This window comes from Drosophila subobscura, chromosome E (genome assembly GCF_008121235.1).
Source record: "Drosophila subobscura isolate 14011-0131.10 chromosome E, UCBerk_Dsub_1.0, whole genome shotgun sequence".
In the NCBI taxonomy this organism is placed as follows: Eukaryota; Metazoa; Arthropoda; class Insecta; order Diptera; family Drosophilidae; genus Drosophila; species Drosophila subobscura.
The window spans coordinates 17,367,890-17,382,496 of NC_048531.1; the positions used below are offsets into that span (position 1 = coordinate 17,367,890).

The 14,607-nt window shown below is 49.4% G+C and overlaps 2 protein-coding genes across 2 annotated transcripts; both read left to right on the top strand.

Moving 5' to 3' along the window:
• LOC117889757 lies at positions 1-14,229 on the top strand. Its single transcript, XM_034794202.1, is given in 5 exon segments — positions 1-366; positions 10,932-11,179; positions 11,324-11,875; positions 11,878-13,113; positions 13,483-14,229. Coding segments are annotated over 4 exon segments (2,646 nt in total). The 5' UTR covers positions 1-366; positions 10,932-10,933; the 3' UTR covers positions 14,095-14,229.
• On the top strand, positions 3,942-9,043 carry LOC117889758 (phosphatidylinositol 4-phosphate 5-kinase type-1 alpha). The gene is made up of 2 exons (XM_034794203.1): positions 3,942-4,581; positions 5,903-9,043. The coding sequence occupies exon 2, from the start codon at positions 5,923-5,925 to the stop codon at positions 8,347-8,349; it is 2,427 nt and encodes an 808-aa protein (XP_034650094.1). The 5' UTR covers positions 3,942-4,581; positions 5,903-5,922; the 3' UTR covers positions 8,350-9,043.
• Positions 14,230-14,607: the final 378 nt, after the last annotated feature.

The window sequence follows — 14,607 nt, forward strand, 5'->3', positions numbered from 1 at the left end:
AGACGCCGCATTCGACTTGAAACATTCAAACAACGTAGATCGTCTGCGAGATCGTCGCGAGTTTTCCGTTTCTTCTCTTTTTCGTTCGCGTTTTCGTAGTTAAGTTACATGTTTACCGTTTGTGCAGTGTAGAACTGTTTAAGCTTCTTGTTGGGTGACAGTGAATGTGACAACAACAGCCCCCGCCTGACATACTCCCCTGCCCTCATGTACGCGAGTGTTTGGTGACCAAAGCTAATCAAATGACACGTGCTTGAAATATAATATTTACTATCTATCCCGCATACGGACGGCAACAACGAGGAGCAGCATTAAACGGGGATTACCTCGGCACTGTTTATCGAATATTAAAATAACAAGAAAACGGTAAGTCGTAGCCGCCATAAAATCGAATAAGGAATGTGCGGAAACAGAGAAAAACACATGCATAAACATCCACAACGGTTTATGGCCCCCCCAGTGACCCCATTCGGCCCTTATCAATAAACTCATATATTTAATACAATTTCGCATACGCCGCCCCTTGTAATTAAACACATCAACGCCCCATCATAACCCTGATAGACTACAGTAAAAGCTCTCTTTGATGGACATATCGGCCCTGAGGATGTGTTTGTTAAATGTGATTCTGACCAAAGTGTAACTCCTGTGCACTGCCATTGTCCACCAAGAGGGCTTACAGTTTAATGTGGCTCTTACGCTTTGTTTTGTGGAGATTTGAGGGGAGTTCTTTCGGATCAGAGCTGCGTTTATGACTCAGGAGCGTCCAAGCGTCGTCAACAAGCCACATTATATCTTGTCGTTGTTTTTGTTGTGTCTCGGAATGTTCTTCATAACGTAGATCCCCAGATGAGTCATCAATGAGCTTTGTGGGGTGTGCGCGCATTGGGCACTGGGATACCTGTAGTGGATACAGTTGTTGGACATAGTAATTGGGTGGGGGTAGTGTGTAGAGAAAGAAGGTGACTGATCTCCGCTCGTGTATGGGGGGGCGGCAGCTGTGAAGTGACTAAGCACAGGCATTAGATAATATTAATTGGCTTATGTAAGGGAACAAAAGGTGTTTGGAATTTGCACATGGGGGTGGCAGCTGCCAACCAGACTCATGGCAAAGGAATTTCACAGGAATGAACTACTAGGAATATTAAACCTGGGATAAATGCGAATTGAATCATCTATACCAACTTCAGGTTAAATGCTATTCAGTTTATTGACCAGGCTGGCATTCGATTAGAGACCACTTTGCGACCGTTTCGCGGTTTCAATTGAGCGTCCGCCAATGGCTCCATTAGAGTGTTAAATGCTAGACATTAGAGTGGCCCCAGGGCACGCACTGCTCCATCCAGCTGGCAGGCAGGCTGGCAGGCACTGGCACTGGACACAGGCCGAGGTGTTATTAAGGCCTGACTACACGCCCCGCTCGCAGAGAGATTCCAGCTACATGCACATAAACCAGTCTAAAGTCAGTCACCTGTTGCCGTTCCCCCTCCAGCCACTCCACTCCACTCCACTCTCCACTCTCCACTCAGATCGATATCAATGACAATTGGTGTCGACGACAGCATTAGTGCTGTTGCTACCGTTAGATGGGGAAATGCCAAACCAATGATGATTGTCTAATTGAATGGGATTAATGTTTAATTTGGCTTACTTTATTGATTTTCCATTGAAAGGCAATGAAATGAAATGTCAGGCCGAAATGCCGCCGCCACCGCCGTCAATGGGGAGCGAACTTTCAGGTGGACTGTGGTAGAAAAATAGGAGGAGGGTGGTTGGAGGTTGGAGGTTGCAGGTGGGATGGATTGAGTGGAATATTGTTGCAATTGCAATTCGAGCTTTGTTCTCCCCACTCGATTGTGTAACAAAGCCAGAGTTCCATTTAACAGCCATTTGTCAATTGTTTTATGGTTAGTGCAGCCCCTATAATTGTTATTTTTTTCGCTGATTCTTTTATGCACTCATCTGACTCATCCCTGCAGCTACTTCAATTTTTACATAATTAAACGAATGCTTAAAATCTGATTTATTATTTAATTTTTTTCCACTCGAACGACAACAATTAATTATGCAATAACAAAAAGCAACAAAAAAAAACGGCAATGCACGAATAAATAAATAATAATTTCGTTATAATCAATGCAACAACTGCCCCAGCAAGGGGGGGGGGGGTGTTATCAGGAGGTGGTACAGCAATTAAAATTTATTTTGCTTACTTTGCACTTATTCCATTTTAATTTGTCATTTAAATGTCAAAACTATTAAAATGATTATGGCCCAGTGGCGGATTAATCAATGAACACTTTGGTTTCGGTTTTCCATTCAATTTCGATATGGTCGGGCTTTAATATTTCGATATTTCTGTTAATTAAGCTGGTGGCGGCTATAAATAAAGACAGGTCTGCCTGCCCCACCATTCCCAGCAAGTGCCACTTCAGACACGTGGTGTGCAATTCAATCATAGTCCTCCACCTTCTGTCCCGAATGCACATCAACTTAATTATTCTTATTAACAATTGCAGTTCACCTTTTTTTCCGGTTTTACTATACAATAACGAACATATTCCCATGAGAGGGGCTATTGGCAGGGATTAAAACATTTTCCACGAGGCAGAACTCAAGTTTATTATTCCATTTGATTTTCTCTCCACTCTGCCTTCCTCTCCTATGCTCTTTTGTAGACTTTAGCTCTTTTCATTAACAGTTGACAATAATTATGACTTTATGTCATATAAAAACTATCACTCTGGATAGAGTATCGAACGTTTCTTTGTAATTTTTCTTTTCTGCCCCTTTTTTGAATAGCTATCAAATATGGGAAAAGTTCCGTTAATTGTGATTGTGTCTTCTGTCACTGTCGCTGTCGTTGTCTCTGTCTGTTCTGTGCAGTGCATAAATTATGAACCTCCCCCCTCTCATTCTCACTGGACCCGTGTCACCTTAGAGTATTAATTGGCGAATAAATTTGAAATTCGTTTAGGCCAAAACTTGCTGGCTAACATCTCCATTTCTTATGTTGTTATGTATTTGCATATGAATTCTGTTTGCCTTTTGTTCTTAATTAATAAAAAGCCATCACATTGATGGACGTTTGGGCGCGGAATTCAAAATGAAATAATCCACATTTTCGATATTTTAAGCACTAAATGTACATCAATTTTTACACTGTTAAACACACGTCCAATTAAAATCCATTTGGGAGTCGTGCTGTAACGAGCGTTTTCCCGGGAACCGGATTGCCGGCTAAACAATTTTAATGCCATCTCCTCGCCTTGGCCTCTAATGAGCACCGTATATTTGAATTACTCATGGCTGGTGGCCATAAATATCGATTAAGGGGCGGTTTTTAATCAGGGACGGGGCGTGCTAATGAGCCGTCCGGCGCCCACACCCCCAAAAAGTGGCCAGACATCCATGGTGGAGGAGTCGGTGGCGAGGGTCAGTTACTTGGCGGGCTTCAGTTTTGCGGTAGCTCTAATCTAATTGGATTATTTCGCCGCTGGCTAGGAGGTGTTTCTAATTAGATTTTCGCATTTCGTTTGGTCGTGGAGCAATCATTTTTCAAAATTAAATTACCTTTGTTCCAGTGTCTTTTTACGCGCGTTCGAAAACATTCTACATGTATTATACATGTAACGTAATGCTAGAGGCCGCCACTTGTTTGCCGTTTAACAACACTTCGTGCCAGCCTTTTGTTGGCCTGCTCTAACCCATCGTGCTGCTCTGCTCTGACACCCGCAATGTGCGCGAATGACTAATTCAAGTGAGCCGTTTATCGCACAAAAATACCGATATACAAAAAAAAATTCGCGGCGTGTGAATTTTGATGGAGCCTCTGGTGTCGATTTGCTACGATTGCAGTAAAATAGTTCGCCTGGTCGAAAAAATATCACTTCTCGAACATATTATCATCAAAAATATGTATCGATATATACATCACATCCCTAACTGCGCGAACGACTTGGCCAGCTGTGGGATGCGAGAAAAAAAAATATATTTTCACTTTGTTGAAAAGTTTGTGTAGCCATAAATTTAATGAAATAAACTCGCGGATCGGGCGGAAATCGAAGTGAAATTGTGAACCTATTTGCGTAGTTTTTCCGGCGATCGCGAAAGTGTTCGTTGCTGTGTGTTTGTGTGTATGTGCGGGGAAACGCCAAAATGCGCTGGTCGCAGCGGCTTTGAACAGGAATTTGTCGATTGCCGCACGTGACGTCATCAGAAGTCTCATCGCCACACACATACGCACAGAGAACTCGTTCAGATTGCTGTTGTAAAATAATGAAAGCAATCTATCAACGGAGACTGGAAGCGGATTTCGAAAAGGGAATTTCAACAAGAAAAACAACCACAAGAGGGAAAGGAAGAGGCACCCCAACCACAAAACACACAGAAGGAGAAGGAAAACAAAACGCGCCTTGATCATCAGCAGATACACAAAGAGAGCGAGCGGAAGGAAAAGAGAGAGCGAGAGAGCCTATATTTGTGCTTACTGCTGGATTTCGCTCTGTCTGTCTGACCTTTGCCAACAGAAGCGGTATCTTCCCTTCCACACCCCCTTCCCATTAGTCGAGCAGTTGCTGTGTAAGTAAGATAATTAATTTATGAAAAAAGCAAAGCGCTTTAATTGCAAGCTCATAACCAGAAAACTATGACCCAAGGCGAACCAACAGCAACAATCAGAGTTAAAGCAACAGAAACAACAGCAAATATCTAACAGCTTTTTCAAGGCACTGTTAAGGTTAACAGTCTCAATTGCAGTCGCTTTTACAGCCACTGTTGAGTAGTAAAATTATTTTTACTCGTTTTTTTCGGCTATTAATTAAGCAATCAGCGATGATATTAATAATTTTCTGGCTAATCTGAATTTGTGGTAGAATATGTGTGTATGTACATATCTACGCACACACTTGCAGAAACAGATACAGAAAAAGATATAGATATGAATTTTTAATTCATTCACTAAATAAATGTAGAGGGGAAAAACTTTCCGTTGTTATTGAACAAAATCGAGATGAAAGGCAAATAAATATACATACATATAGGAGATGCTGTTGTATCCGTGCTGGCGACAATATACCGAAAATAAACGCACACGAGCCAGCAAGTTCCCCCTGAAACAAGCCCGCCTCCCCCTGCGTAACCATATTTTGGTTTCATTTTCAAACAGGCTGAAAATATAATGACTTTCCTATAATAAACAAATTTTGGATATATTTTTGCCATAATTGTTTGTGTTTTTAGAAAACGTTTGCCATTGATTTGTTTATTTCAATTTCGAGTGAATGTGTGTGCATGTCCGTACGTGTCCGCCGGTTGGTGCGTGTATCTGTGTGCACGTGTGTGTGGAATTCCCATGTGCAAACAATCAAAGTTATGAATTGCATATTGGTTTTATGGTTTTGGCAATGGCCGCAAAAATTGTGACCCCGCGTGATGGGAATGCATTTCCAGTTTTGCACAGTTTGAGGGATATATGTAGCTGTATACAGTTTTAGTAGCACTGTGTGCTAATTGATTTTAATTACAGATAAAAGAAAATATTTGCCTTGATGTTTCTGTTGCTTTTCGTTGCTCATTGCATAAACAAAAGATAAGCTACAAATTCTTGAAAGTCTGGAGCGAGTGGGAGGGAGACCGCACAACCGTACAAAGCATTGTTCAATGAGGGCGAACGTGACGATTGTTGCCTTGGCCTAATCACTCACTCACTCTTGCCCACTCCCTCTCATGCATACACTCACCCATACACTCGCACACTGAGAAAAGACAGAGACAGAGAGCTGCAATTGAATGCGCTGTTGCTTTTGGTACAGTTTGAGAAGCACTGCAACATCCGTTTTTCTTTTTCTTCTTTCTCTTCCCCCGCTTTTTCCCACCCACAAACCCTTCAACCGCAATGCAGAACGAGAGAGAGAGAGAGAGATGGATACCCGTGTGGAGCTCGAACTCCGGCCCATGGGCGAAGAGAAACTGAAACCGGAAGTGGAACTTGGGGTGCCACAATCGGAACCCAACAGGGAAACCGAATCCGAAGCGGAGCTGGAATTGGAAGAGGGAGAGCCAGAGCAGAAGCATTTGCTGACCCCCAATCACGCCTTGGCAACCAGCAGCTCGGTCAACTCCATCCATGACCTGCAGGCCAGCCCCAGGACGCCGACGCCGACGCTGACGCAGTCACCGCCGACACCGCAATTGAATGCCCTGCCCGGCACCTCCAGACAACTCTTCCGGGAGGCGGCCTTGGCCCACGGAGGCCTGGAGTCGACGGGCCTGCTGCAGCAGGAGCTACAGAGCATCGCGGCCAACCAGACCCCGGCGAACAAGCTGCGCAGCGCCAGCTCCACGCTGGACGCTAGTGTGTCGCGCAATCCCTCGACCACGGGCGGGAAGCAAGAGAAGAAGATCGGCCATAGGCGTGTGGCCGAGGGCGGGGAGGTGACCTATAAGAAGATCCAGTCGAAGCAGATCATGGGCTCCATCCAGCTGGGCATCCAGCACACGGTGGGCAGCCTGGCCAGCAAGCCGAAGCGAGACCTGCTGATGAACGACTTCTGGGAGATGGAGACCATCTCGTTTCCGCCCGACGGCTCCTCGATCACGCCGGCGCACCACTACAGCGACTTCCGGTTCAAGGTGTACGCCCCAATCGCCTTCCGCTACTTCCGGGACCTGTTCGGAATCGCGCCCGACGATTTCCTCATGTCCATGTGCGCCTCCCCGCTCGTCGAGCTGTCCAACCCGGGTGCCTCAGGTTCCATCTTCTACCTAACGGACGACGACGAGTTCATCATCAAGACGGTGCAGAAGAAGGAGTGCGAGTTCCTGCAGAAGCTGCTGCCCGGCTACTACATGAACCTCTCCCAGAATCCGCGCACGCTGCTGCCCAAGTTCTTTGGACTCTACTGCTTCCACTACAACTCGAAAAACGTGCGTCTGGTGGCGATGAACAATCTGCTGCCGTCGGACATCAAGATGCATTGCAAGTACGACCTGAAGGGCTCGTCGTTCCGGCGCAAGGCCTCCAAGGCGGAGCGCCAGAAGGCCAGTCCCACGTTCAAGGACCTGGACTTTGCCGAGCACCATCCGAACGGCATCTTCCTCGAGACGGACAAGTACAATGCACTGATGCGCACCATCCAGCGCGATTGCATGGTCCTGGAGAGCTTCCAGATCATGGACTACTCGCTGCTGGTGGGCATCCACAACCTGGACATCGCGGCCAAGGAGAAGCGCGAGGAACGCATTCGGAATGCGCGGGCCAAGCTGCAGCGCAAGGAGAGCGCCGCGCAGACCGCCTCTTCCAATGCCCACCTGGACGACGACGCCCCCGAGGCGGATCAGAATCAGCTGCATGCCGTGGCCTCCTACGCCTCCATTCCGGGCACCTCGGGGGCGGCCCTCAATCGAACGCGCAGCATGAACCGCCAGCGTCTGGTGGCCCATTCCACGGCCATGGAGTCGATCACGGCCGACATGGACGTGACATTGGAGGACGACGAGGACGTGCCGGCCGGCGGCATTCCCGCCCGATCCGAGAACGACGAACGGCTCATCCTCTACATCGGCATCATCGACATTCTGCAGTCGTACCGCCTGGAGAAGAAGCTGGAGCACACATTCAAGAGCATCCTCTACAACGGGGACACGGTGTCGGTGTGCCGGCCCTCCTTCTACGCCAAGCGCTTCCAGGACGCCATGGCCAAGCAGGTGTTCAAGAAGACGCCCACGTTTCCACTGAAACATTCCCCCTCCAAGCGCAAGACATCGGCCAGCCAGCTTCTGCGCACCCCTCAGACGCGCACGCCGGCGCAGAACACTCCCACCGGTGGATCGGGACGGCCGGGCGTCCTTACCATGATGTCGGGCATGTCCACACCCCCGCCAGCTTTCGACGACATATCCGAGGAGGACATCACTGCCGCCTCCACGACAACGCTTCAGAATCGCAGCCACACGAACAACAACCACGGGGAGGAGCACCATTCGGAGCTGGGTCGCGTCTCTGGTGGCGGTGGCGGGGAGCCAAGCAACACCTACCACACTCAGTACTCGTACGACAGCTCCGGTCGGGCCGGCAGCGCCTTGGCCAGCGACTACAGCGACGACGAGTCGACGCGCTCGCCGTTGCAGCAGCAGCGCATTAGCCATCGCCTCACCAAGACGAGTGTTCAGGTGACGACGGTGGGCTATGTGGAGGAGCAGCAGCTCTCCAACGCCGCCGGCCAGTTGGTGCATGCGGACAGCAATGGGAAGGTTGGAGCGATGACCACCACCACCACCACGAAGACGGCAATCCTTCAGACGCCCAGTTTCACGTCTACGCTGGTGCTCAACGATTTGCCCCACTGAAAAGGGTGGAGCGGAATTGGATCCGCTGCCTGAGTGTGTGCATCTGCATGTGCGTGTGTGTGTGTGTGTGTGTACCTGTATGTGAATCTTCGATCGATGTTTTCGCGTGCCTTCCGCTCTTTTGACTTTGTTGCAAAAATTGTGTGCTTTGGCGCCCGTTTATCTTGATTAAACGAAAACGAATACGTATATTCGATATTAAAATTTATGTGGCGCCTTTCCTAATTGGCACCCCCTCTCCACCCAAGCTGCCACCACCAAAACACACACAAACACACACCCGCAGGCAGACAGACGGACGGACAGACGTTGGGGCAGAGGCAACAACAAATGTTTACCGTTCCGTTTACATTAAAATGTATAATTATTGTATTTCGCTTTCATTCTATTTTGCTGCGACAATTTTGTAATTCGTTTTGCCATTCTATCTTTTCAATGACTTTTTTGTGTGTGTGGCCTTAACCGAAGTTTGGTTTAAATTTGAGCAACGAGAATTATTTGGGTGCGAAGAGGAAGAGGAGTGGGAAATGGATTAGGAAAATGTAGCCAAAACCCAGTTGTTGTCTATGTTTGTGTGGTGCGCGCGTCTGTTTGTTCTTTTCTGTATTATAAAGTGCGTTTACGTATTCTAAGAGATGCTCATGTGTATATACATATTTAACGAGAATAAATCCATATATTTTACATAACTGAATAGCCTGTGCATGTGCCAGGAGCCATTAAAGCGGCGACAGAGTCGGACCATGGCTCCTGCCCATAAATCACTTAATGACTTTCAATATTGGTATTAAGTATCGTTAATTTTTATCGCCTTGCAGCATTGTTAAGCCTCTCTGGGCCGGTGGCAATTGCGGAGTATTTATTGGGCGAGAGCAGCGGCGATTTATCCCAGACAGGACTCGGGCTGGATGGGATGGAGATGTACGATGGCACTGGGACTGCCACTGAAAGAGCCTTGCATTAATTAGCCCATGGACCGAACACATTGCTTTTAATTTACATACCCTGCAATGTGGCGGGAAAGGATGTTTCACACACTTTCATCGCTGTTCTCATCAGTTTTTTGCGCACATCCATTAGCTTATTATATGTGACAACAAAAGACGATTGACTCGTGTTGTTTGAAAGTGTAAAAAACAATGTAAAATTACCCTATAGCCATGCATGGATAAAGGATTATAGTTGCGTTCGGGGAAACATTTCCTAGATTAAAAAATTCAAGAGGTATCTGAGATCATTTCATTTCATTCATATCTCATTTATCCCCATTTAAGGGAATGGGAATACAAATGATTGAAAAAATGCGTTAGAATTGTTTTAAATATAATTTAAAAGCAAACAAAACGAATTGTACTGTAAATATTAGCTGCTCTTTTTTAGTGGCAATGCACTTTGTGCACTAATTGAATATAATTTTAATTAATTGCTTAATTAAAACATTAACCGCACCCAAGGGAACAGAGGGAAGAAGTGCGTTAAGCAAAGAGCTTAAAAAAATGTATCGACATGCTGTTTGCTTGAAACAAGCACTTTGTCAATATTTGCCATACCAGAGGAGGAAAGGGAAAGCCGCAGTTGGGGCCTCATGCATAACACAAATAGTTGAAAATACTCCGCGGAGGAGGAGCACACTGCCCCAGGCATTGTGTAATTATGGGCCTGGCCCATAAACAAACATTGATAAATATGTAAGCTGCAAAGTGCAAAAACCACGGCGCAGCATAAAGCAGCATGAAATGAAACCCGAATATTTGACTGTGCTCGAGTCGACCGACTCTGGTTCTCTGCGTTGTCACACGAAAATTGTTTTGCAGGATAATTAGTTTATTTCATTTGCATAATAGAAACGGGCGGAGTCAGTGTCCCTCCGTACAGCACTTACTATCCAAAAATCATTTTCATTTACATTTGCATATGCCGTTCCACACACACAGGCCACCGCCAGGTGTCGCTCTACAGATTCTGTGGGGTGTTTGGGGGGGTGGCTGTGAAATCTACATAAATGCCCACAATTTGTGGCATTCACATCAATTATTTGCAAATTATTGCACAATAATATATACAGATGGTGAGCGGGGAGGCGGAGAGTCTGGAGAGTGTCCTGGGCCACATGCCAAATGTCATTTTGATGGCCCTAAATGTGGACTCAACTTTTGGCTGCCGCTTGGCTCTCGCCTTAAACTTGACTTAAATATATTTATGTGCATTTACATACAAAATGTTATTCAGGTGGCGCAGGGGTGACTGGGTGTGCGCTCGGGTCGCAGAGCATTTCATTGATTAAAATAATGATTTGTATCGTTGGGGCGGAAATTTAATTTTTTTGCAACGGATATTAAGCCAATGCTCAGGCATGTGTGTGCATTCTGCCCCCTCCACCTCTCTATGGCGCTGCCACACATTGCGAGAGTCCTGCCCGCAGGAAGGAGGCGAATGACCCCTGGTGTGTGTCAAGTCTGGGCATCGAGGCGGCAATTGCATTAAATTTAATGAATTTAAGGCCATTAAATGAATGAGGCCAATTTATTTAATTGATGAACATCACTGATTTCCTCCATCTCCTCCTTCTCCCCTTTGCACAGGCATGTCCTTCCAGCGGAGCTACAGCAAGGTTTGGTGGGGATCCGACAGCCAGGAGCACTCGTCGCTGCCGTCGCTCTCGTCCCTAACCAGCGGCGGCTTCTATTCGCAGTACAGCAACAATAACCACAGACAGCCCACATCGCTTCTGGGCAACCTGTCCTGCATTCAGGAGGTGGACGATGAGCAGAACATCTCCAAGATATCGTCGTGGCACAAGCAGGACAGCCCCGGCAGTCTACGCAGTCAGGTGAGAGACGATTCGAAGGAAATTGAAACGAAAGGCATTGATCGAATTATCTGAAAATCGATTTATCGCCACACCAAGGATACTTCATTCGATATCAATGCTTTCCCGCCTTATTCCCCATGCTAATGCTGAACGTTTTTGCAGGATTCGGGATTCTCGGACAATGAGGAATCCCACCAGCTGGTGCTGCAACAGCAACTGCAAAAGGCGCCGCCAGATGAACAACAAACGCCCACGGCCTCGCCTGGATCCGTCCATTCCGTGGCCACGCCGCCCACTGTGGTGCGGAGGGTGGGAAATTCCTCCTTCTACTCGCCGTTGGTCAGCGTTACGCGCCGCATTTCGTTCACCAGTGGACAGAGGACGCCCAAGGCTGCCGCAGGAGAGGAGGACGACGTGGATGGGGAGCTGGAGGCCAGCCGCAGTCGCCTGTTTAATCAATTGGACAGCCTGAAGCTGGACGACGATGCAGAGGAGAAAAAAGAGGCTGCCATCGAGTCGGCCACACCGCCACGTCCGGCCATTCGACGCCGCAGGCGCCTGGCTCGCAAGCCCAAGCCCGAGCCGGAAGAGCTCTCGGCCAGCGAGGAAGATGATGTGAAGGAGCCACTGCCGCCGCCGTACAACAATGAAACCGTGTATCTGGGCGAGGCCCCGCCGCCATACAACAATGAGACAGTGACCTTTGGGGCAGCGGCGACCCGGAGGAGACACTGCTCCCTGGCCTGCTCTCCCCGCTGCGCGTGCCCGCCGCTGTGCGCTTCACCGCCAGCACGAGCACGCCCAAGACCAGAGGCAAGCCCGCAAAGAAGGCGCACAGGGCCCAGCCCGCGCCAGTGGAGAGCTGGATGGAGGAGCAGCGCTGGAACGTGGACCAGGAGGTGATGTGCACGCTCCAGCACAAGTCCATTGCCCAGGAGGCATACAAGAACTTCACCATCACCACCAGCGCCGTCTCCAAGCTGGTCCGCCAGCTGCAGCAGCAGTCGCTGGCCCTGCAGGCGCACTTCGAGCGCAGCGAGCGAGTGCTCAGTGGCATGCAGGCCACCACTCTGCCCGAGGCCCTGACCGGAGCTGGACAGCTGCTGGGCCACCTCGACGACTTCGTTGGCACCTTGGAGCGGCGGGCCATCTTCTTCAACGAGGCGCGGGTGGAGCGACGGCGCTACGAGCAGCATCTCGAGCAGATCCGCACGGTGAGCCGCGACACGCGGTACTCGCTGGAGCGCCAGCACTACATCAGTCTGGAGTCGCTGCTCGAGGATGTGCAGCTGCTGAAGCGGCACACCCTGATCACCCTGCGCCTGATCTTCGAGCGCCTGGTGCGCGTCCTCGTGCTGAGCATCGAGCAGAGTCGCTGCGACCTGCTGCTACGCGCCAACATCAACATGGTGGCCACTCTGATGGGCATCGACTACGAGGGCTTCGCCTCGCTCTCGGACGCCTTTGTCCAGAACGAGGCCGTGCGCACACTGCTCGTCATCGTGCTGGACCACAAGCAGAGCTCTGTGCGCGCCCTCGCCCTGCGTGCCTTGGCCACGCTCTGCTGCGTCCCGCAGGCCATCAACCAGCTGGGCGGCTGTGGCGGCATCGAGATCCTGCGAGACATTCTGCAGGTGGAGGCCGCTGGGGAGCGGGGCGCCATTGAGCGTCGCGAGGCAGTCTCTCTGCTGGCCCAGATCACGGCCGCCTGGCACGGACCCGAGCACCGGGTGCCCGGCCTGAGGGACTGCGCCGAGACCCTAGTCGCCGGCCTGGCCGACCTGCTCCAGCCCGACTGCTGTGCCCAGACCCTGCTGCTGTGCGCTGCGGCCTTGAACAACCTGAGCCGCATGGAGGTCACCTCCCACTACTCCATCATGTCCAACGAGGCCATCTTCCGGCTGATAGCCACACTCGAGCACCAGAGCTGCGGCACCAGTGTGTTCCTCTATGTAAGTAGCAAAACCTTTTCCTTTTCCCATTTCCCCATTTGTCATTCCCGAGGATAGGGAGTGCCTCGCCCGAGAGGGGAGTTCGATGTGCTGCAGCCCCGTTTGATTTTTGAGCAATCTTATTGAAAGCATCCTGGCGGCTTCCTGGTGGCACGGGGAGGGGGCAGCAGGCTCGTAAAATTTATTTGTGCATTTGCAAAGCGATTTCTTTGGCCCAGCCTGGCCACGATTTTTCATGGCCCCGCCCCCGTCCAGCCGCCTTACACTCCATTTCCCCTGCGCCATCTTCCATACTTTCTTGCTGCTTGAGTCGCTTATTTTTTGCTCATCAACATCTCTCCCGTCTCCTTTTTATATCGTTATACACAGGAGCAAATCGTTGGGATGCTGCACAACATGTCGCTGAACAAGAAGTGCCACAGCCACTTGGCCAACGGCACCATCATAAATTTCATCACGTCCGTTTACCAAACGGAATTCTACAAGACCTACGGATCACGTGCCGAATGCGATGCCCAGCGCCGCAGCATCAAGACCATTCTGCACACCCTGACGCGTCTGGCCCACGACTCGCCCACCCTTGGCGCCGAGCTGCTGGAGCAGTGGCATCTACCCGATTTGCTGCGTCAATCTCTGGCTCTGCCAAAGTCCTCCGCCTCTGGCTGCGGCTCCGGCACCCCTGCCGTCACTTCTGCTGGTCAGTTGGATGGCAGCTATGCGGGCGATATCTCGCAATTGGCGCGACATTTGCTCAAGGCACATCAGCAGGAGCAGATGCTGTTGGTCAGCGAGGCGACAGTTTCAGCCACGGCCACAGGAACCTTCAGGAGTGGGAATCAGACGCCCGAGGCACAGACCAGCGCCAGCACCAGCTCCAGCTCGAACTGCAGCTCGAACTCCAATTCTGTTTCGAGTGTCAGAACGAAGGGGTCGTCGTCGCTGCTCAAATTCAATTTAACACGTCAGGAGAGTTTCGTCTAGTTTTCACCACCTGGGCAGGAGGTAGCGGGACTTGGAACTGGACTTGGACTGGGACTGGGACTGGGACCCACCCACAGAGCGTCTCCTCCGGGCACGTTCTTTGGACAGAAGCAGGAAGCTCAGACGTGCGTCAAGTGTTATTACTTTGTCTAGGATGTTGCGTGACCAGTTTGCTCTCGTGCTCCTCCGCGGATGTGGACTTGTGGATGTAAACCAAGTAATTTTTATATTTCCACTCAAGCAAGCAGATCCAAGGAGACTCACAGAGGGAGAGAGTGAGAGAGAGTGAGAGAGAGAGGAAATGCCAGAATAAATAGAAATACAATTTTTGTCTAGTTTTTGTTATTTTTGTTCTGGCACTTTGGCATTTTTGTAAGCTTTAAGCAAAAATGCTCTTAAAGTGCATTCCTCTGTCTGCCCAGATTTTTTCGTTGGACGTTTTATTCCATGCAAATTCGAACTTTGACATTTTACATTCCCATTGTAAATACTTTCACAAGTCGATTACCACCA